We start from the raw sequence: 20411 nt of genomic DNA, 5'->3' as shown, positions 1-20411 counted from the left end.
TCGATAGTTAATTTTTCTAGAAAAACACGCGTCAGGGAAGAGCACGATAGTCAAAGATATGTATAACGTCCATGAAATACGCAGTAAACTCGGTGGTTGTGCAGGAGCGAAAGATTGTGATTATCTTGGTACATAGTTGGTCTGATCTGTGAGTCGTGGCACCTCCGGCAGATCTGGGAGGAGTCGAGGGTTCATCGATTTCTGCCTGAGGATTCCCTTGAATTGAATGTTAGGGGATGGCATGCAAACCTTGTATGGATTTTGTATGCATGCATCATGCACGTTTGAAAGTCTTGAGATCCACGACCCCGTTTCCGGGTTCCGGTCTGGTCTATAGCCAGGACCAGCTTGCGATAAAATTATAAGATTGTCTTTTTCAGCAAGCTATACCACATTGCGATCTACTAACAAGAAAAAGCCGAAAACGTTCGCAATTCCGATGAGTCGATAATAGGAGGATGACCCGATTACTTGTAAAAAAGTCTTCTGAAGGCCACAGTGAGGAAAATGAAAATAGATGGCCAAGGAGAGGAGTGGGGGGGAAAAGAGTTCAATTTTCTTCTTTACTCGTCGATTCCACTCTACTCTGCCATTTTCGCAATTGACAGCAACACTTTTATATTTCCATGGGAGCACAATATCTCCTTCATTCAATGCCCTATAGTTGTATGGATAAACTAGACCGCCTCCGTGAAGCCAATATTCCCCCAGCCGGTCCACCGAGGGTGCGCCACCCTGAATGGTTCCGTCCTCGACATATCGTTCAAAGCGTGTATTTCCTCTTCCGACAACTGAATAGTCTTTAAATTGGCTAAGGGAAAGTGTGAGCTAAGCCGCAGCTTCGATGGTTACTTCACTTACCGAGAATGCGGTCTTCGTTTACAGACTTCACTATAACTGTGGTAACGCAGACGGATAATGAGCAAACAGCCGACATTACGAGTACAGTATACCGTCATAGAACTCACCGCCAACATTAGGCCTATTAACCTGTAACGAGATCAAAATTGTGTTGGGAGATACCTTATGTTTGTCGGCAAGTTCCTTGACAATCGGATTCTTGAATAAAGGGGCATTGTCACTTCCTAAAGGCGAGTAACCGAAGACGACGATTCCTTTTTTCTGACAGAAGTCCACTAATGATTGTTGGGAACATCCGCTGGAACGGAACGGCAACTATTGAGCTTCGAGCTGACCAAATAGTTGAAAACAAAACTGACGGATGAAGTTCGATTTGGTTAACGGCTGGAACGACTGAACAGTTCGATAGCAGTCGCTCCATGAATTCTTGGGAGAAGTTGGACACACCTAAGGCGTTGGGTGAATTATAAGCTTCGAGGGCCCAAGCATATACAACGTAAGGACACCCACCAATGGCCTTAATCTTGTTGGGTTGTTCTTTGTGTAGCCTCTCCATCTCATGCCAAGTGTCGAGCCAATCAACCTGAGCGATATTATCAGCCACCATCCGCGTCATCACTTTCAAATATACGCACCGATTTGTCTGCCTTCTGGTCTTCAGTCATCGGAGCAGGCCAATGCATCAGCCCTAACAGACGAAACCCATCAACGCGAGACCTCCCTGGCAAAAAAGAAAGGAATACGCACAAAGATCCAGATAGTCCAAATCCAGTTGCAATAACGAATTTTGCAACGCCTTCTCTGGACGTCCCTTCCCCATATCCGGATTGTTTAATTTCGTTGTCACGAATACATTTGGCCTAAGCACGCCAGATTGTTTGATTCCCTTACCGACTTCAGCCTCGTTACCGTAGGCTGTTGCGGTGTCGATGTGGGTGTACCCATTCTCGAGGGCGAATGATACGGCTTTCTCCACTGCACCTGGTTCAGACTTCCATGTTCCTGAATAGACAATAAGAAACCAACGCAGAACTCGAGAGGATTGTGTTACGATAGACATACCGAGGCCAATGGCAGGGATTTCTCCTCCCGTATTGAGTTTGAGCCGTTGTTTGATATTAGGACTAGACATCGTTGTGGAATAACTGCAATTCTGTGGTCGTTTTAAGTAGGATTGAGGAGACGCGTGTAACCCAGTCTGTAATCATAAACGTCATCATTTTGCCCAAGTGTAATCTTAGGGAATCATGACGAAGCGGAGTGTTGTGGAAAGACAATTTGTCATTTTTCATCATACCATCCCGACCTATGTTCTCCACGTCACAGTGACTGAGTCCCTCGGAGTCGAGGTGAGGACGTATCCACTGAGGTCACAGGCAAGTCAGAAGGGAACTGGAGATGCCTAGTAGATCAGAGGTGGTTTAAACTGGATCACAGAATAGACTGAAGTTTTGGGAATTCCACGAGTAATCTGTGCACGCCATTTCAATCGTCATTTAGACCTGCTTCGTGGAAATTTTTATTGAAGGAGACGCACGCGATGCATTGGCAATAGATTATACTTTATAACGCTGTTTGCGTTCCACCTCCCAGCGCTGTTTCTCTATTCAAACAAGTGGGTAGATTCGAGTGGAAGAGAGGAATAATGTAAACCATGACCCGGGGAGCGGGATTCGATTATGTAATTAGCGAAGCTAGCACCCACCGCAGCCCACAACAGCGTGCTTTTCTGACTTCCGACTGCCTACCAGTTTATTCAAGTTTTTTCACCTCTCACCACGATGCTCTACTACTGCGCCTGCGATCTTAAGAGAGGCAGTTTGTACCTCACGTTTATCGGACACTCGCTATCACGGTGCGCATCGTTATCAACTCATTTTCGTTTCAAGCTCATGGAACCCGTCTCGAATTTAGGACATCCTCGATGGTATCTTCAATAGGTCCTTCCTGGTGCATGCGGTTCTATGCGTACGGATCTGAACAGATCAGAAACGATGACGAGTAAAGGTGTCAGGCGACTCACCGTGCGTTCTCGTTCTTAATAAAGCTGGATCACAGTCTGTTGCTCACCACTATCATGAATTTGCTACAGCACACTCATCGTCGTCTTTCAGCTCTCCTACTGGCAACTGCATCTTCCCTGATCTTCCTCTCGTCAACTAATGCTCAACCCCAATTCCCCTTGCCATCCTCGTTCGTAAACCCGCTCATCGGCAGTACTGGTCCCGAACCCAACTTGTCAGGAGGAACAATCCCATCGGTATCACCCCCTTTTGGTTCTTGCAGATGGGTAGTCCAAAACCAACAAAACTGGGTCTCTCAAACTCCCTTCAACTACAGTGACAACTATCAAGTCCATGGATTCATTGGAACACGCCAACCAGCCATTTGGATGGGCGAAAGTGCGTGGGTTGGTGTTGTCCCCGGGAGTGGCGATAAAATCAAAACAGGTTGGGACGAGAGAGGGATGAACAGGGTTAATGGGAGTGAAGAGTTTGGCGTTGGGTTTTACGGCGTTGAACTTGAGCAAGAAAAAGGGAAAGTCAAAGTTGAAATGAGCGCAACGTCTCGAGTGGGCCACTTTCGTTTCACGTTCACGGGTACAGAACAACCGTACATATTCGTCCCTGTCACTCGTCGATCAGCGCTGTTCCACGACGGAGATATTTTCGACCACTCCTACTTCCCGACTGGCACGGTTGAGCTCACGGAGCCTGGGAAGGGAGGCGGTTCGCTCCAAGTATGTGGATCTAACGATGAAATGCAAGACCAAGTTCTCGTTCCTACATCCATAGCTGAGAATGCAAGCAATTTCAAAGGCTTTTTCTGTGCTCAGTTCTCCGTTCACTCCTCGTATGGTATCACGTTAGGAAATACCACAAAAGAACGTGTGGTTTCGGGAAGCGGGCGTGAACTTGGTGCCTTTATTAGGTTCAACGCTGCTTCCAAAGCCAGCACGGTGGTCGACGTTCGGATTGGCACATCTCTGATTTCGACCGATCAGGCTCGAAAGAACATCGATAACGAAATCCCGGAGAGCGATAAAGTCGAAGCAACTCGCAAGAAGACGGAGGCAAAGTGGGCAGAAAAACTCGGGAGATTCGAGATCGACACGGACGATGAAGAAGGCAAGACTGTCTTCCTGACGGGCATTGTTAGAGCTATGCAGGTGGGTGACTTGCGCTCCTCAAGGAGTTTACTCATGTACTAAGCAACTTTTTGGTGTAGTTTCCCTACGAAGTCCATGACCCCTCTCCAACAGGAGCGAGCCAATATTATTCGGGCTACGATAATGCAGTCCATGAAGGAGATTCTTATAGTGGGTATTCGATCTGGGTATGTCCGGATGTCTTGTTTATAACTCGACTGCTTGAACTCTAACATGCCGTCCTAGGACACTTACCGTGCAGCATGGCCTCTTCAGCTCCTCTTTGCTCCTGAACGAATCCCCGGATTGATACGTAGCATGTTGCACGACTATCAAGAAGGCGGATGGTTACCTATGTGGAAGAACATTGTCGGTGAGTTTGTTCTCTGTCCACTCTCTTATTTCTCTTTGATCCTGGCTACAGAAACCAAAACCATGGTGTCCACGCACGCCGATTCTCTCTTATCCGAAGGCATTCGAAAAGGATTTATGTCCGCTTTTACAGACGAAGACCTGAAGATAATGTGGCAAGCTGTGTGGAAGGATGCGTCTGTCCCACCTGCCAATGATGGAAGTACGGTCTACAGTGATCGTCAGGAGGTTGGTTTCTTCCACATTCAATCTCAAGCACTCTGATCCAACGGTTTCACTCAGGGTGTAGACTTTGAGGTTCGAGCGGGTTTGACGACCTACTTGAATGAATCCATGGGTTGGGTAGCGGACGATGTCCATTCAGAGAGCGTCAGTAGGACGTTGGATTATGCGTGTGCGTGGAACGTCGACTCTTTCGTCGAAGATTCCTTACTAACTCGTATCTTCTTCGAAGACGATGATCACGTCCTCTCAATCCTCTCTTCTCTTCTCCCCGTTCAGATCACCTCCATCGTTAACAATACAAACGTGACAGAATTCCTAAATGCCCGTGCCCGTAGGAACATCTGGACTGTCTGGAATGATAACGCCACTGCGAAGGGTGAAGGGAATGGCAAAGGATATGTCCAAGCCCGATTCCTCAACGGCTCCTTCAATTCAGACATTACCTCAGGGTTTACCGAAGGCACTCGGGAGGTGTATTCGTTCTCTCAAGGGTTCGTGTGGGGCGATTTGATACATGATTTGATAGAGAGGAGGGGTGGCGTAAGTCGCTTTGTTGATAGTTTGGATGAATTTTTTGATGGTGGAGAGGTCGATTTCACGAATGAGGTCAGTTTGATATTTGGCTATGTTGAATGAAACTCATCTATCTTTTCCGCCTTGTATCAGCCATCCCACCATACCCCATATCTTTACGCTCTAGCGTCACCGGACCATGCAAGGTCGACACAGAAACGTGTACGAGAGCTCGCCAAGGCCAATTTCAATAATGCGCCAGAGGGATTAAGCGGGGTGTGTTTCTTCGCGGCGTCCCTTTTTGGTGCTGACTATTTACTATTCTTTTTTCTCAGAATGAGGACTGCGGTCAAACGAGCTCCTGGTACATATTCTCCGCAATGGGTTTCTACCCTGTTGATCCAGCGAGCGGGGAGTACGTTTTCGGTTCGCCCTTCTTCTCAAGGATGACTCTGCATATTCCGAAATCTTTGATTCATGGAGATCAAGACCCGCACGGAACGTATAATTCGACGACGGACAGTTATGTACTTCAAATCCTGGCGGAAGGGGCAGAGAATAAGTGGTTTGTCGATGATGTAAGAGTGAATGGGGTTTCTAAGAGGGATACGTGGAGGGTTAAACATGAAGATATTGTTTGGGGTGGAGTTATTGAGTTTGATATGACTGATTAAGAAGGACGTGTATGACAACCGATCTCGAGAATGTACAGTATCTGACCAAATGTGACCGCGTAATTATGTAATTACTAGTGGTAGGACCCATATCAGCCCACACCCATGTTCTCCGACTTTGGAAGGTCCACATCCACAGCCAGTTGGACTTTTTCTCTGGACACGGGCTTGTGCAATTTGAAAGTCAATTTCAATTTCTATCTCACGTCTGTTGTGTAACCCATGGTGAGCTTCCGTGTCAATGAAGCACCTGGATTCGTTTCAAGCTCATAAAACCCGCTTATGATCTAGGATGGCGTCCCGTGCTGTATTCGAACTCGAACGTGGGATATAAATTTATTATAAAAGAAAAAACGCACGGTGATCAGGCGACCTACTCGCCATGCGTTCTCTGTTCGACTCCAATTATCTTCCGCGTGAGTCTGCTTAGGGGGACCTATAAGTTCTCCAAACCGAACCCCAGCTGGCATCACAAGGTCCATGATTATACTCCAGTGTACTCCCCATCGTTTCTCCGCTCTCCTGGCAGCGACCGTACTCTCTACACTCTTCTTCCCGGGTCCATACCATGTTCACGCCCAATTTACTCTTCCGTCCTCCTTCATAAACCCCCTGATTGGCACCACCGGACCAGAACCGGGCCAATCGGGTGGAATGGTTCCCTCCGTAGCACCCCCCTTCGGTTCATGTAAATGGGTAGTCCAAAACCAACAAAACTGGGTCTCACGAACTTCATTCAACTTCACCGATGACTATAAAGTCTACGGATTCATAGGAAGTCGTCAACCAGCCATCTGGATGGGCGAAAGCGCATGGGCTGGTGTTGTTCCTGGGAGTGGCGATAAAATCAAAACAGGTTGGGACGAGAGAGGGATGAACAGGGTAAAAGGGAGTGAAGAGTTTGGCGTTGGGTTTTACGGCGTTGAACTTGAGCAAGAAAAAGGGAAAATCAAAGTTGAAATGAGCGCAACGTCTCGAGTGGGCCACTTTCGTTTCACGTTCACGGATACAGAACAACCGTACATATTCGTCCCCGTCACTCGTCAATCAACACTGTTCCACACCCCGAATATCTTCAACCATTCGTATTTTCCAACTGGCACTGTTGAAATTACGGAGAGTGGAGGGCAGAACCGTTCGCTCGAAATATGCGGATCAAATGATGAATTGCAAGACCAACTTCTCGCTCCTACATCCATTGCTGAAAATGCGAAGAACTTCAAAGGCTTTATTTGTGCCCGATTTTCCGCTCACTCTTCGTATGGTATCACGTCCGGAAATACCACGGAAGAGAATGCGGTTTCTGGAAGTGGGCGTGAACTTGGTGCCTTTGTTCGATTTAAAGCTACCCCCCACGCCAGCACGGTGGTTGACGTTCGGATTGGCACCTCTCTGATTTCGACGGATCAGGCTCGTTGGAACATTGATAACGAAGTTCCCGAAGGGGATGAAGTTGAAGCCACTCGCAAGAAGACAGAGGCAAAATGGGCAGAAAAAATCGGAAGATTCGAGATTGATACGGACGACGAAGAGGGAAAGGCGGTCTTCTTAACCGCCGTTTCTAGAGCTACTCAGGTTGGCGATTTAATTTTATTCTTCGAAGGTGGTTCACGCTCCAAACACTTTTTCGTAATAGTTTCCCTACGAAGTCCACGATCCAACCTCAGGAGGAGTGAGCCGTTATTATTCAGCCTACGACAATGCAATTCATGAAGGAGATTCATACAACGGATACTCGATCTGGGTGCGTTATAGATATTTTCTTCGATCGCTCAAGGCTGACATAGCACACAAGGACACTTACCGAGCAGCTTGGTCTTTCCAACTCCTCTTTGCACCCGAAAGAATTCCTGGAATGGTAAGGAGCATGTTACACGACTTCAAAGAGGGCGGATGGTTGCCTATGTGGAAGAATATCGTCGGTTTGTTTCTTTTTTTTCTCGTCTTAGCTTTTGGCTACGTTCCTTTCTAATCCTGCTCACAGAAACCAACATCATGGTGTCCACCCACTCCGACTCTCTCTTGGCCGAAGCCATTCGAAAGGGGTTCCTATCCGCGTTCACAGATGGAGAACTGACGACGATGTGGGAAGCAGTGTGGAAGGATGCATCTATTCCGCCTGTGAATGATGAAAATACGGTGTATAGTGATCGACAAGAAGTTGGTGTTTTGCTCCTTTCTCCATCTCAAACACTTAGATGCAACCGTTCACTCAGGGCGTGGACTTTGAAGCCCGAGCGGGTTTAACAACTTACATGAACAAGTCGATGGGTTGGGTAGCGGTGGATGTCCACTCGGAGAGTGTCAGTAGGACGTTGGATTACGCGTGTACGTAGAACCTCACTCACTTCGTCCAAAGCGTTCACTAACTCGTGACCCTCTTCAGACGACGACCACGTCCTTTCTATTCTGTCCTCTCTCCTCCCAAACCACATTACCGCCACCACGAACACGAACGTCAACTTGACACAATTTTTGGACACACGTGCTCGGAGAAATGCTTGGATCGTATGGAACAATTCGACAGGATTCGTACAAGCCCGGTTCCGTAATGGCTCTTTCGATCCAGACACTGCTGCAGGATTTACGGAAGGCAGTCGCGGAGTGTATTCATTATCTCAAGGACTTGTTTGGGGTGATTCGATACATGACTTGGTAGAGAGGAGGGGCGGAATAAGTGGGTTTGTTGATAGTTTGGATGACTATTTCAATGGTCCAGAAGTAGATTTCAGGAACGAGGTGAGGGTGACATTTGGGTATTTCCGATGAAACTCAGGTTTTCCCCATGACTTACATTTATCAGCCAGCCCACCATACTCCATATCTCTACGCTCTTGCGTCGCCAGCCCATGCAAGATCAACCCAGAGTCTCGTACGGGAACTCGCTAAGGCCAATTTCAACAACACACCGCAAGGTTTGAGTGGGGTATGTCCTTCACCCCTTCGTTTTTGACGCTCAATACATATCTATATCAGAATGATGACTGTGGACAAACAAGTTCGTGGTACATATTCTCCGCGATGGGTTTCTACTCTGTCGATCCAGCGAGTGGGGAGTACGTTCTCGGATCCCCTTTCTTCTCAAAAATGACGGTACATATTCCGAAATCTTTGGTTCATGGAAATGAAGACCCGCATGGAGCGTATAATTCGAAGACGGACAGTTATGTTCTCCAAATCTCCGCGAAAGGGGCCGAGAAGAAGTGGCATGTTGAGGATGTCAGAGTGAATGGGGTGTCTAAGAAAGATACAATGAGGATCCAACACGAAGATATCATTTGGGGAGGGGTTATTGAGTTTGATATGACTGATTAAGTCGTGTATAGTTTGAGAACGTCAATGGAAGAGAACGATGACAGATACGAATTTCTGACTAGAGAAAGTCCTGTCCGTTGTTTGTATGCACGCAGGTAGGCATCTAACTCATTTTTGTGCATCAAAAACGATGCACTGGAGAAGAAACTGTCAGTAAGGTTTAGCTTCGTCTGTCAACTAATCCCCGAAACTCGGTGCACATGTGAAGCGATCACAACAGGACCAGTTCCTATCATAGCACTAGTTGGTCGTGCTCCTGCGTTGCTGCTGCCTACGGAGAATCTGGCCAAGAAACGGGTAGAGAGGTTTAGAGAAAAGGAAGGGGTGTTCATAATTGTGGACCAGAACTTTGGAGAAGTGGCTCTAGATCTCTAGCACGTGATGCCGTTCAAAATGTCTTCGCTTCTTCCTTGATCATGAATTTCGCTTTCATCAAGATCTTCTATCTGTAACCTTGTCGGCGAAATTCTCATTCTCAGCCCGCTCATATGCTTGAGTTCGCAGTCCTCTTCATCTTCATCGTCTTTTGAAAGCCTTCGTCCTCCACGCGAAAACAAGATACTGTATCAAAAGGAATCGACAATCTTATTCATCAGCTCAGGACTCGCCCTGAAACCTCTGACGCGAGCCACAATCGTAATGAACGTTTCTGATAGTGCTTCACACTTTCAGGGAACACAACGACTCATACTCTTCGCGCTCAAGTACAACTTGGATACATCACCCCAAGCACTCTTGCATGAGGTGTGGGAGAGTGGGACAATTAGGAACATGCTTGTGGCATTCCAAATGTGGACCGGATGAAGTGGGAGGTAGGGTGCGTTGCAATAAGAGACATGGCGCATACTTTACGCCGTCGTTGTCGATCCGCGCGTTCTGTTCTTTCCGTTGTCCGTTCTCACTGGGTGTGCACTACTCCTTGCTTTGAAAAATGTGTTGGTGTTTGAGAGACATGCGTTGGAGGTTGAGCGGTGGTGCGAGCAGAAATTTCGGCGGCAGCGACAGCAGGGTAAGAGTGAGATGGGGAAGGAAGAACGGCGAAGGAGGAGACAAGCGAAGACGGATTGTGAAGGGGTGGTGGAGGACATCAAGGAGATGTTTGGGTACTGTTAGGAGAAAATTTGTTCAGGTTTACGGGGATTGCATCGGTGTTCGACGACTGGTGCCCCTCGGTGTCCAGCCAACGTTCAAAGCCGTGGGGGATGGTTTACGGGAGCGTCCCAAGGGCACGATTTCGGAGTCCGGCATTTTCAGGGAATTTACGCGCATCGAGTGAACTCTCGCATAATTGCAGAAGATTTTATCATCCTTTCAAAAGATTCGCGAAACTTACTCATCTGCAAACGCATCATCGAGCCGTGTGTCCAGCTTGAGCGAAGGACGCTATCGTCATCCCAATCGAAAAACAATGCAGCCCACGAATCATGCGTTCAAAACTTTAATTAGGGACCTTATAGAAATTCAAGCATAGAATCCGGCAGCTTCTGTGACATCTTGTATTTTCTTCTTCCAATCCCATCTCTGGTGCTCCTTTATCATCTTCATGAGCGCCTTGATGGACTTTTCCTCTCCCCCTGATAGTGCACGTTCAATTGCTTCAGCTTTGCGCATATCTATATCATTTTTACCATCAGCCTTAGCATTTCCATAGAACAGGTAAACTAAAGCAAAAGAGATAACTTACAGATTAAAACTTTCTGAACATTTCCCGCCGCACAATACGCCTCAACCAAAAATTTGAGATGCATTGAGTAAAAGTGGGACACCTCCAATCCCGCGTGCTCAATCAACTCCAACTGTTGAAGGGAATGATCTACCACATAGCTCTCTGGAAGTCCGGGCGTCATGAGGAAAACCACGAGACGCGAGTAACCGACCCGCATAGGTATATTACGGTGCAGCTGCTTTCGCACAAGGTCAGAGTGCGACGATGTTGTACACGACTCACAGCCGCACTGGAATCCGTAAGGCTTGAGCTCTTCTTGCCGGCGGGACGTAGAAAAGGTGGGTTCAGTGTACTGGATAAACAGTTCTTCCCCAGCCTTGATGTCACGAGCCGCACGGAACTCCATCCCAAATGTCACTCTGTTAAAGTGACGCTGTATATTGGGACGGCAACTATCGTTTTCGAGGGTATCTCAGCGACAGGAAGATGGGTTTAGAATCTGGGAGTATACTTTCCTATGATTGAACCTTGACGCTTCATTCCAAATCCCCGTGTATGGGAACTGCACTGTTGAGAAATATCGGTAGATAACATGAACAAAAAAATGCAGAGATCCTCACTGTCATCATCATCATCGTAGTAATCAACCTCAATGGAATTCGTCCTAACAATACCCAAGAGCGGTCCACTTCCATCCTCTTTATGACTGTTCCATAACGCCATGAAAACCTCCTTGTGCTGTTCATGCAGCCTCCCAAAGACAGCCTCGATATCCTTCTCCTTTTGACACAAAGCTGCTTGGTACCTTTGGGTAGTCGTGAAGTGGGACGGAAGATTTGGCGGATAACGTATCACTGGGGACAAGATCATGATAGCTCGCTCACTAAAAATCAGAACTCCGGCTTTCGTATCAACAGTTGCGAACACTCCCAAGCCTCCACTCGGAGGTGACCGAGCGATGCGGTGGCGATTTTCAGTAGGCCGATTGAGAGGTTTGGGGTATCCGGGTGTACTTAGGATCTTGCGTTTGATAGTAGGGGTGATAAGGCATTGCGACCATCCGTCAGGAAATTGTGGAGGTGTGGCGTTGATTGGCACTGAAGGTTGGCAGGTAATTATCGTTTGTAAGCCAGAATCAAAGTTGGTGGTTGAGGCGGGTAATGCTTTTAACTCGGATTCAGCTGGCTCGAATCCTTCCAGTTTCCCTATACAGGATGTTAGCAACCACATTGAGACCGATGTGAGAATAGGTACCGGCGCCCTTGACTACCCCATACACAGCTCTCTGCACAGTTCCGTAATCTGTGCGGTTCGTAGAATCAGAAACTACGTGCAGTCCCCGTTCAACCCCACTTACTGGGCATCTTTAGATGTAGAGAACGAAACACTGAAAATCGTGATGAGAAAAACAAAAGAGTTCACCTCTCTATTCCCACTCGGCTTCTTTGTTACTCGAGTCCATCTATATGAAACATATTGTTGTTCTTCACCTTTGGTATATGAGGAGGTGAAGTAAGGTAGGCTCTTTACTGAAAAGTAGCGGTCCCAATAGAAGTCGATGGTGAATTGAATACTGGATCTTTGTCAGATTTCGTGGTGTTGGTGGTGCCGTTCTGCGTGTGCACTCGGTCACGTTGTAGATTGTGGAGCGACGCGTCCGGCGATCTATCTCAAAGGCTAATGTGGTAGTATCATAATTCGAGGGGTCTCGTTTGGTCATGAACTGGCAATTACTTGTGAATCTACTATAGACCAGCGTCCTCAGAAAACAAGACGCTGAAAATACTATCGCGATGCGACCGTGGTTCAAGAAACATCACAAAACACTCGAGCAATGAGCATAGAATCCAGCAACTTCCATGGCTCCTTGTATCTTCGTCTTCCAACCCCATCTCGGGTGTTCTTTTACCATCTGCATGAGCGTCTTCACGGACTTCTCCTCTCCCCCTGATTCCGCACGTTTGAAGTCCTCAAGTTTGCGCAAATCTAAATCGGATTACAATCACCCTTTACACAGAGATCGAGTCAAGCAAAGAAAGAGAACTCACAGATCAAGGCTTTCTGAAGGTTTTCTACCGCGCAGTACGCCTCGACCAAGAATTTGAGATGCGATGAGTAAAACTCAGACCCCTCCAGTCCCGTGCGTTCAATCAACTCCAACTGTTGGAGGGAATGGTCGACCACGTAACTCTCTGGAAGTCCAGGCGTCATGAGGAAAACCACGAGACGCTTGTAATCGACCAGCATAGGTGTATTACGGTACAACTGCATTCGCACGAAGTCAGAGTCCGACGGTGTTCTACACGACTCACAGCCACACTGGAATCCATATGGTTTGAGATCTTCTTGTCGAGAAGACGTGTGGATGACGGGATCGGTATAGTAAGTGAATAATTCTTCACCAGCCTTGATACTACGAACTGCACGAAATTCCATCCCGAACGTTACTTTGTTAAAATAGCGCATTGTGTTTGGACGGCAACTATTTTCGAACATGTTTTAGCGATCAGTCGTGGGGTTTGAGTCAGGGAGTATACTTTCCTGTGATTGAATCTTGATGCTTCATTCCAAACCCCCGCGTATGGGAGCTGCTCTGTTAGAAGGATATCAGCAAGAGTTCACCGACAGAAGGGATACAGAAGTTCTCGCCGTCATCATAGAAACCAGCATGAAAGGCATTCGTCCTAAAAATACCCAAGAGCGGTCCACTTCCATCTTCTTTATGACTGTTCCACAATGCCATGTAAGCCTCCCTCTGCTCTGGGTGCAATCTCCCAAATACAATCTCGATCTCTTTCTCCTTTTGACACAGAGCTGCCTGGTGAATTTGAAAAGTCGTGAAGTGGGCCGGAAGATTTGGCGGCTGATAGATCTTTGGGGACGAGATAATGATGGCTCGCTCACTGAAAATCAAATCTCCGACTTTCAGATCAACGGTCGCGAACACACCCAAGCCTCCATTAGGTGACTGAGTGATATGATGGCGTTTTCCTGGGGGCCGATTGAGAGGTTTGGGATATCCAGGTGTGCTTAGGATTTCGCGTTTGATAGCAGGGGTGACAAGGCATTCCGTCCACCGGTCAGGATGTTGTGAAAAAGTCGCGCCGATTAGGACTGAAGGCTGGCAGGTGGCTGTTAAGTGCACATCTTTATGGGAATCAAAGTCGGTGGTTGCAGCTGGTACTATTTTGCACTTGTATTCAGTTGGCTCAAACCCTTCCGGTTTTCCTGTAAAGAACCTTAGCAATTGCAAGGAGAAGAAATCACGTATAAAAATTCTCACCAGCACCCTTGACTACACCGTACGCAGGTTTCGGCAACTTGACCTTGCCAGATCCGTATTCCGTGCGATCCATCGATCAGAAACGATAGGTACAATCCCGTTCAACCAGACTTACCGGGCATCCTGGGATATTAGTTGTGATAGTTGAACGAAAAGAAGAGTAGTTTATAGGGTAAGCCACTTTGCTTCGACGAAGCCTCTCTTCGTTACTCGGGTTAGCGTATGTACTAATCACAACCGGATAAAGAATCTCCTACGTTCATGGAGATTCATATTAGAGAATAAAGCTCTCGGTAGACTAGTAGCGAGAGGTTTTAAGTAGATATCCAACGATACGATGGAATATTTAGGCGGTCTCCGGTCCTCCGATTCAACGCGAAAGATATCGACATCGAGGAGAACGACGACGATAGATCGCAGCTGGTCCAATTCTTCCAAAAAGGATGGGAATGCTATGGTGGTAGGGTACCCCAGGATTACTTTAACCAAGAAAAGGAACAGGTCCTGTCGAATGGCACCGAATGAAGATGGCGTTGGTGACTGGAATGGAAATGGTCCCAAACTGGGCAAGCTGTTCCTTTCGCGTCGCATTGAAGCCCCAAGAGTACAAGGTAGCTTAACCCAAATGTCAGGGTGTCCTTAGCTCTAACGAGTAGTAGATTTCAGCAACAAAAACATCCTAGACGTGATCTTCGGTGACGCACTCGTCCTCTTCATCATGCGTTGACTACTATGAAATCTGTTCTCGATAGGGCTATTCAACTTGATATTTTTATGTGTCGGGTCGCTGGTGTATATTGACAAGATTGAAGATGGATGTGGTAAGGAAGAGGCGATAGTTGAGAAGCTCAGTGCGTAGGAAGCTGGCCCACAATTAGAAACACCGAAGGTTTACAAGAGCAGATTGACACACTTCTGCTTGCTACCGCAGAATTCCCCTTTAATCCTGAGGTGGCCATGCCTTGAGAGGGCTGAAAATTAAATTTACATGAAGACGAAAGTCGATGACGGTTGTGGTAGCGTTGATGCATTGATGTGGCATGGTCACGTTCACGAATCCCGTTCAACGTGCTAGTGACCGTCGCGTAAAACTTGAGTCCCTCCGTTCTTCTCATACTGAACATGTCTTGCCACCTGCACCAAAAATGTCCTTTCGGAGTCGCTCACCAGACCGTCTCTTTTATTCAATGTGATTGAACCTTCAGTCAACTCGTCGATGAAGGGATTCTTGCTTGTCGGGGATGGTGAGGCTCTCGACTGTGAACAAGACTCGATCTTCTCTTATGCACCTATGTTTTACTGCAGGACGCGACGGGGACTAACAAAGGAGGGATTTTACTGTCATCCAGGTCGCCGAATGAGAAGCTGGAAGAGCAAAGGACGGCGGGAGTCTGATAAGGATCGTTGACGCCTCCCAGTAACTCGTTACCTAAGTGCGCTAGACTGTCGATTATGTTGAGACGTGTGAGTCCTACTCAATCTGCTGGTCAGGTTTTCTCTGTCTCTGACCATAGTATAGGTTGACCCGTCGGTGTATTACCGTCCTGGCACTTACACGATAGCGCATCCATAACCCGGAGGAAGCTACGATCTTGGCCGACTTCAGGAATATATTGTAGTCGGAGGAATATCTATAAAAACTATCCCCGAAATTCAGTGGCAGAAGAAAAACACGTTGAATCTCGTTGCGGCGCTATCGAACTGAGCTAGTCGACCGTGTGTTAAGCACTACACGGCACTACACGGCACGTTAATCTGCAGATTCAGAAATGGAAAAAAAAAAAAAAAAAAAAAAAAAAGTGAGCTAGTCGCATGGCTCGAAGGCTACCGCGTTTGAAATCTGACCTCCTGTTCCTGTTCCAGAACCTCGCGGAACGCAATCTATGTACACTATCCGTAAGGCTGTATTTATGGCGACCATTGCAGTTGGTAAGATTTAGTACTTGTTGACGGGGTTTGAACGGTGACGAGTTTGAAGTTTGAACGTCCTTTTTACAGGGCGCGCACTAGGTTTCCCTGACTCGGAAGAAGACATATTTCGCGCTACCCAGGTTCTTGGAACTCACGAGAAACAGTCGTTTGAATGCAAACAACAAAGGCTTGTCAGTATGCTTCTCAACTGAGGGCAACAGATACGGCAAAACATTGTAGGAGAGAGTGAGGATATAGCGAGGCGGCGGCTGGGTGTGGATGTGCTGGTCAGTTTCTGATAATCGTTCTTGTCAGCGTGGGATGTAGGCTTGACGTTCCGTTACAGAGAATTGAGTTATATGACATAGCATTATTGATTTTCCCAGAACCAGATCCTTGGGGAAGCTTGCAAAAACGAAGTTTTGGATTCCCACGATTTCGATTCACCACCTTTGCGGCGCTGCTCTCTGTGTAGCCTTGATTGAATCCATCCCGTCTAAAGTATCGTCACTTGACCTTGGACTTTTGATCGAATGTGGCGTAACAAGGAAGCAGAAAGCGGGTTATAGTGACGTGAGGAAGAAGTTTATCGGTCAGGGAAAGTTGCAGAGCAAAAGTCGCGAATAGTATGTATACCCAAGTCCGAAGGTAAGTATGGTCGGTCGTACTGAAATGATGGTGGCTGAATTGAAATCAATTACTTCCCCGTCATCCCAGCGCACCCGTTCAGACGCTTAGGTATCGTCTAGCAAATCCTTGAAAGCTCCGAGACCCAAGGACAACCTACATAAGGGAGTTTGAGTTCAAACGAAGCCCGGCTTATCTATGATGTACAGGGCCTGTTGAAATATTCAATTCTACCAGCCTCACGGGACCTGCAATGGCTGTCATACTCAAAGGCGAACGTCAAGTCTTTTTTGGCTTAGTGGACCTAGTTACGGCGACCTAAATATGCATGACGATACATTTACGGGTAATGTATTGGAGCGAACAATCCGCTGAGCTTGAACTTAAATCGGATGTATGTACTCATCGCAAAAGTCATTGCACCCTCCCGACCTTTCATTCCTCGGTCCATGCTTCTATCTCCTACCTACCAAGTGTTGGTGATTTTTTACTAGTCAGCGGAAGAGTTAAACATGCTCGAGCACCACGCTGAACATGAACATCATAGCACCATGTGAGTTATTGAAAACCTCTCGTTCCAGGACTTATACAGATCTCCAAAGCTTTCTAATTGGTTCTTGGATAAATATCTTTCTCTACTCGACGGAAATAACTCTTGGGGTCTACTTCTTCCTGCACCACAAACAAAATCGATTCCAAAAATTCAGCCTGGGAGGCTCGCTTCTCCTAGATACTGTGTGCACTATGTTTGTGTGCTACTTCGCATGGCTTCACACTGGTTGGTCTGATTTATTATTACCTCGCGAATTCAACACACTCACTCAGAAACAGCTCCGAAGTCACTGATTGATGATACAAATTCACGCGAGGGAGTTGTTATCATACTCACCTACCTGGTTTCAGTCTTGGAACAACTCTACCTTGTTCACCGATACTGGATTCTGTGCGTGAACCTGTGTTTGGGAGTTTCTATCTCGGTTCTATATCATCCCCCGAACGGGGTTCTCTGAACAGTGCTCGGAACAGAATCGTTGTATCATTTGTCCTCCTCGGGGCTATAATTCATGTGGGTTATGCATGATTTTTGTCGTTTTCTCTACGAGGAGTTCCTCTGACTTTTACTTGCCACCAGTTAGTCTTTGGCTTTATTACCGGCATCTACGCCTTGCTCCTTCCTGATCTAGTGAATCGGTACGGCGTTCCTTCAATCGCGTAGGGGCCGTTTCCATTTCCATACCTCTTGTCTTTCACGCGCTGAAACACAGTCACCAGGGTCGCGGCTGTTACTTGTGCTGCCACGGATCTACTTATTGCGATAAATATGTTCCGCGCGGCACGTAGCGTTGATACTGTAGACGCCCCCACGCAGAGGTTCGTGAATCAGATCTTTTGCTGGGTTACTCTGTGAATGCTAAATTCGTACCACTTGCAGCTTGTTGTATCGTCTGTCATTGGTCGCGATAACTAGCGGGGTCGTTACTGCGATTGCGGCGACTTTCAAGGTCATCTTACTCTTCACGTCTATCCAAGGTGTGTGTAGGAAAAGCGCATCTCGAATCCGATGAATGGGTGTTTTGTGCTGATACCTTGTTCGCACATACCAGCATTCGTTTTCGTGTTCAATCTCGTCGGTCGACTCTACACTCTCACTATAGTCGGCAACTGCATCGCACTTAAACGTCATAAAAATCCTGGAGTCGTTGATGATTCAAGCCAGGCTGCGACGTCGAGTGAGACGCAAACCAGAAGAGACTCAAGATTCGGTCTCCCAGGCTCGGTGGTTTTAACACCCTTGGGTAAGTTGGCTCCCCGCCGCATCTTTCCAATTTGTTTCCAAAAGTGTTCTCTTAGCTCATAAAGGAAAAAAAATGGATTTTAGACCTTCACACATTCACTATTCCAGAGGATATTCAATCGGACAGCGATGTCCCCTCGGCCATCATCACACGGAGTTAAGAAATCGGTGGCAAGAATGAGGGATGTTGAAACCTATAGGGTCGGTGTACATCAGAGCGGCGAAACACAGCATAAATAATATCCATCTATCTATCTAGATAAAATATATAATCTGGAATACGGAGATCCTAATTTTTTATGCGGTTTCGACTTACCATTCGAATTGGATTATCATAGAGGACAGGCTGCGATCCCGGGGCAACACGCAAAAGTTCCTTCAGGGAAACAGTCCTACGAAGTACCGGAGCTACTTGATCATGAGGTGCGGAAAGCACTTCGTAATAAATACAAAATCAAACGCAATCATATACTTATGTAGTGCGTACAATCCTACTACTATCTCCCTAGAAAGTGCAGTACCGAATCGCCCCTCAAATAATAGAACTTTTCATGGGCAGAAAGTCAAGGTGTAGTCGGCCCTTAGCTTGGAGTCACAAGTGAAAAGTGCAGTTCCACTGCGCTCGTCGTAGGCATAGGCGTAGGACCTCGGGCAATTCGATTCTGCGATACACGGGTCAACATTTTGGACACTGACCGTGGAAGGAAACACGACGTACTGAAGTAACTGTAATAAGCAACGCCATCGGCGGGGCAAGTTTCGGGGGTGTTATGAGATCCAGTGCAGCAGTTAGCGGAGTTCTCTGAGCGATTCAGGGAGTTGGTCAAAAACAGGTTTCTTGGCTACGAAATGACATACGGGGATTTCCGTCTAGGTTGGCGAGCTAAAGAGAAGATGGCATTAAATGGGTGGTAACAGGGAGGGACTTGGTCACTTGAATCAGCATACACAGCTAGATTTGCACCCGACAGGGAATCCAGTGCTGTCAAATGGCCCTTTGAGAGGGGCAGGGCCTGCAAAAATACGTTTATGTGAGTTGCCAACTAGCCTCGAGATCTAGATAGTTGCTCACAATCAGGACCTAGATCCTTCGCGCATTCAGCAACAGGGCAGCCTTTGTTGTTCGAAATCCTGTCGAATCATTTAATTTGAACGATAGACAGGAACTCAACCAAGCAAACCTTGCGGGCAAGTTGTAACCATCGACAAGAGAAACTGTTGCCTTGTGAGCAATTTTCAAAAACTAGCGATAGGTTTTGTTGTTCTCACCATCGTAGTTGTCGGGAACGTTTGGGTTAGCGGACAGTGTCCACTCCGCTACGGTTGCAGGGGGTACTCCCTATCGATTGATCATAGGTGAGTCGGAAACCATCAAATGCAGTGATGGGAAAATCATACAGTGCCGCTGTTACGGTCGCATTCCAAACCTCCGTTGCATCCTCCGGTGAGGCAGTTGTTGGGGCCGGGCTTGGACATATCGCAGTTACGACGAGCCTAGTAAAATGTAGCAGTTGGACAGAAATTGAGCAGCAGTTATCGTTTGTTGAACTAACCCAGATACGTCCGGCGGTCCAGTTATCGGGAACATTGAATGACACTTTGGACCAAGCTTGTGCTTCCCATCTGATGATAACTAAGATGAGAAAAGCAAAATGATCTTAAAAGTATGACATTACATACCCTGTGGCGAAGTCGGGGACAGCGTTCCCAGCGTGAAGGTCGGTGAACATCTAGATTCGATGGCCTGAGTCAAGGGAGCCTGAGGGCGACAGTTGTAGTGGCTTACCCCAGGCCTAGAAATAGACCGTCAGCCTCAGAGACGGAAAACAAAGTCGAGAGGTTGTATGAACTCACCAGATCGTGAAGGGACAAGCATTATAAACGGTGAAAGTACGTGCAGCGGCACTCGAAGCCAAAACGACCCCGGAGAGAGAGAAAGAAATCAGTTTCATCATGACTTGAACCGTGTAAGGCTTGTGTGGAAGCTACAAGGGAAGGTAGAGTGACGAGATGGCTCGATA

General features: G+C 47.2%; 9 protein-coding genes across 12 annotated transcripts; 3 read left to right on the top strand and 6 right to left on the bottom strand.

Annotated features, from left to right (window-relative positions):
- Positions 1–426: 426 nt before the first annotated feature.
- On the bottom strand, positions 427–2533 carry E1B28_005639 (uncharacterized protein). 3 transcript variants are annotated; one of them, XM_043150210.1, is made up of 9 exons: positions 2399–2533; positions 1924–2332; positions 1609–1863; positions 1497–1549; positions 1372–1444; positions 1221–1308; positions 969–1159; positions 862–897; positions 427–811 (listed from the first exon to the last, which is right to left on the bottom strand). In XM_043150210.1, the coding sequence occupies exons 2-9, from the start codon at positions 1991–1993 to the stop codon at positions 678–680; spliced, it is 900 nt and encodes a 299-aa protein (XP_043011297.1). In that variant the 5' UTR covers positions 1994–2332; positions 2399–2533; the 3' UTR covers positions 427–677. The 3 variants fall into 3 exon arrangements, with proteins under 3 accessions (XP_043011297.1, XP_043011298.1, XP_043011299.1); XM_043150211.1 differs by having other exon boundaries at positions 862–891; positions 1024–1159; XM_043150212.1 differs by having other exon boundaries at positions 862–1159; positions 2399–2524.
- A 17-nt stretch (positions 2534–2550) lies between these two features.
- E1B28_005638 (uncharacterized protein) lies at positions 2551–5863 on the top strand. Of its 2 annotated transcripts, XM_043150209.1 has the most exons (11): positions 2551–2716; positions 2776–2885; positions 2954–4030; positions 4090–4197; positions 4256–4382; positions 4434–4609; positions 4664–4775; positions 4836–5212; positions 5273–5395; positions 5455–5545; positions 5603–5863. In XM_043150209.1, the coding sequence occupies exons 2-11, from the start codon at positions 2826–2828 to the stop codon at positions 5791–5793; spliced, it is 2442 nt and encodes an 813-aa protein (XP_043011296.1). In that variant the 5' UTR covers positions 2551–2716; positions 2776–2825; the 3' UTR covers positions 5794–5863. The 2 variants fall into 2 exon arrangements, with proteins under 2 accessions (XP_043011296.1, XP_043011295.1); XM_043150208.1 differs by having other exon boundaries at positions 5273–5863.
- A 410-nt stretch (positions 5864–6273) lies between these two features.
- On the top strand, positions 6274–9108 carry E1B28_005637 (uncharacterized protein; the record flags this gene model as incomplete). The annotated part of the gene is made up of 8 exons (XM_043150207.1): positions 6274–7368; positions 7430–7537; positions 7589–7715; positions 7778–7953; positions 8010–8121; positions 8180–8532; positions 8597–8719; positions 8770–9108. 8 exons carry the CDS (start codon positions 6274–6276, stop codon positions 9106–9108), a joined length of 2433 nt encoding a protein of 810 aa, XP_043011294.1.
- Positions 9109–10569: 1461 nt separating this feature from the next.
- Positions 10570–11180, bottom strand: E1B28_005636 (uncharacterized protein; the record flags this gene model as incomplete). The annotated part of the gene is made up of 2 exons (XM_043150206.1): positions 10570–10721; positions 10793–11180. The coding sequence occupies 2 exons, from the start codon at positions 11178–11180 to the stop codon at positions 10570–10572; spliced, it is 540 nt and encodes a 179-aa protein (XP_043011293.1).
- A 66-nt stretch (positions 11181–11246) lies between these two features.
- On the bottom strand, positions 11247–12138 carry E1B28_005635 (uncharacterized protein; the record flags this gene model as incomplete). Its single annotated transcript, XM_043150205.1, has 4 exons — positions 11247–11341; positions 11395–11979; positions 12029–12076; positions 12132–12138. The coding sequence occupies 4 exons, from the start codon at positions 12136–12138 to the stop codon at positions 11247–11249; spliced, it is 735 nt and encodes a 244-aa protein (XP_043011292.1).
- A 452-nt stretch (positions 12139–12590) lies between these two features.
- On the bottom strand, positions 12591–13240 carry E1B28_005634 (uncharacterized protein; the record flags this gene model as incomplete). Its single annotated transcript, XM_043150204.1, has 2 exons — positions 12591–12760; positions 12823–13240. The coding sequence occupies 2 exons, from the start codon at positions 13238–13240 to the stop codon at positions 12591–12593; spliced, it is 588 nt and encodes a 195-aa protein (XP_043011291.1).
- Positions 13241–13370: 130 nt separating this feature from the next.
- E1B28_005633 (uncharacterized protein) lies at positions 13371–14130 on the bottom strand (the record flags this gene model as incomplete). The annotated part of the gene is made up of 2 exons (XM_043150203.1): positions 13371–14002; positions 14058–14130. The coding sequence occupies 2 exons, from the start codon at positions 14128–14130 to the stop codon at positions 13371–13373; spliced, it is 705 nt and encodes a 234-aa protein (XP_043011290.1).
- Positions 14131–17107: 2977 nt separating this feature from the next.
- Positions 17108–18551, top strand: E1B28_005632 (uncharacterized protein; the record flags this gene model as incomplete). The annotated part of the gene is made up of 9 exons (XM_043150202.1): positions 17108–17148; positions 17198–17373; positions 17427–17538; positions 17610–17661; positions 17728–17807; positions 17868–17966; positions 18028–18125; positions 18200–18391; positions 18475–18551. 9 exons carry the CDS (start codon positions 17108–17110, stop codon positions 18549–18551), a joined length of 927 nt encoding a protein of 308 aa, XP_043011289.1.
- A 388-nt stretch (positions 18552–18939) lies between these two features.
- E1B28_005631 (uncharacterized protein) lies at positions 18940–20120 on the bottom strand (the record flags this gene model as incomplete). The annotated part of the gene is made up of 10 exons (XM_043150201.1): positions 18940–19052; positions 19109–19192; positions 19249–19273; positions 19339–19403; positions 19463–19521; positions 19572–19605; positions 19660–19729; positions 19789–19884; positions 19944–20013; positions 20071–20120. The coding sequence occupies 10 exons, from the start codon at positions 20118–20120 to the stop codon at positions 18940–18942; spliced, it is 666 nt and encodes a 221-aa protein (XP_043011288.1).
- Positions 20121–20411: the final 291 nt, after the last annotated feature.

The sequence above is a fragment of the Marasmius oreades genome, chromosome 3 (assembly GCF_018924745.1).
Source record: "Marasmius oreades isolate 03SP1 chromosome 3, whole genome shotgun sequence".
Taxonomy (NCBI): domain Eukaryota; kingdom Fungi; phylum Basidiomycota; class Agaricomycetes; order Agaricales; family Marasmiaceae; genus Marasmius; species Marasmius oreades.
Note: the sequence above shows the minus strand (reverse complement) of the source record. Positions and strands in the feature narration are given on the sequence as shown.

What these genes read in the sequence shown, in the direction of transcription:
- E1B28_005639 (XM_043150210.1), bottom strand. Translation starts at nt 1,993, where the DNA reads ATGTCTAGTCCTAATATCAAACAACGGCTCAAACTCAATACGGGAGGA. An exon ending in AACCAAATCGAACTTCATCC is followed by an intron (nt 1,160 to 1,220) that starts GTCAGTTTTGTT and finishes GTTCCGTTCCAG; the next exon opens with CGGATGTTCCCAACAATCAT. An exon ending in AAACGAAGACCGCATTCTCG is followed by an intron (nt 812 to 861) that starts GTAAGTGAAGTA and finishes ACTTTCCCTTAG; the next exon opens with CCAATTTAAAGACTATTCAG.
- E1B28_005638 (XM_043150209.1), top strand. Translation starts at nt 2,826, where the DNA reads ATGCGTACGGATCTGAACAGATCAGAAACGATGACGAGTAAAGGTGTC. An exon ending in TATGTGGAAGAACATTGTCG is followed by an intron (nt 4,383 to 4,433) that starts GTGAGTTTGTTC and finishes TCCTGGCTACAG; the next exon opens with AAACCAAAACCATGGTGTCC. An exon ending in GAGCGGGGAGTACGTTTTCG is followed by an intron (nt 5,546 to 5,602) that starts GTTCGCCCTTCT and finishes TGATTCATGGAG; the next exon opens with ATCAAGACCCGCACGGAACG.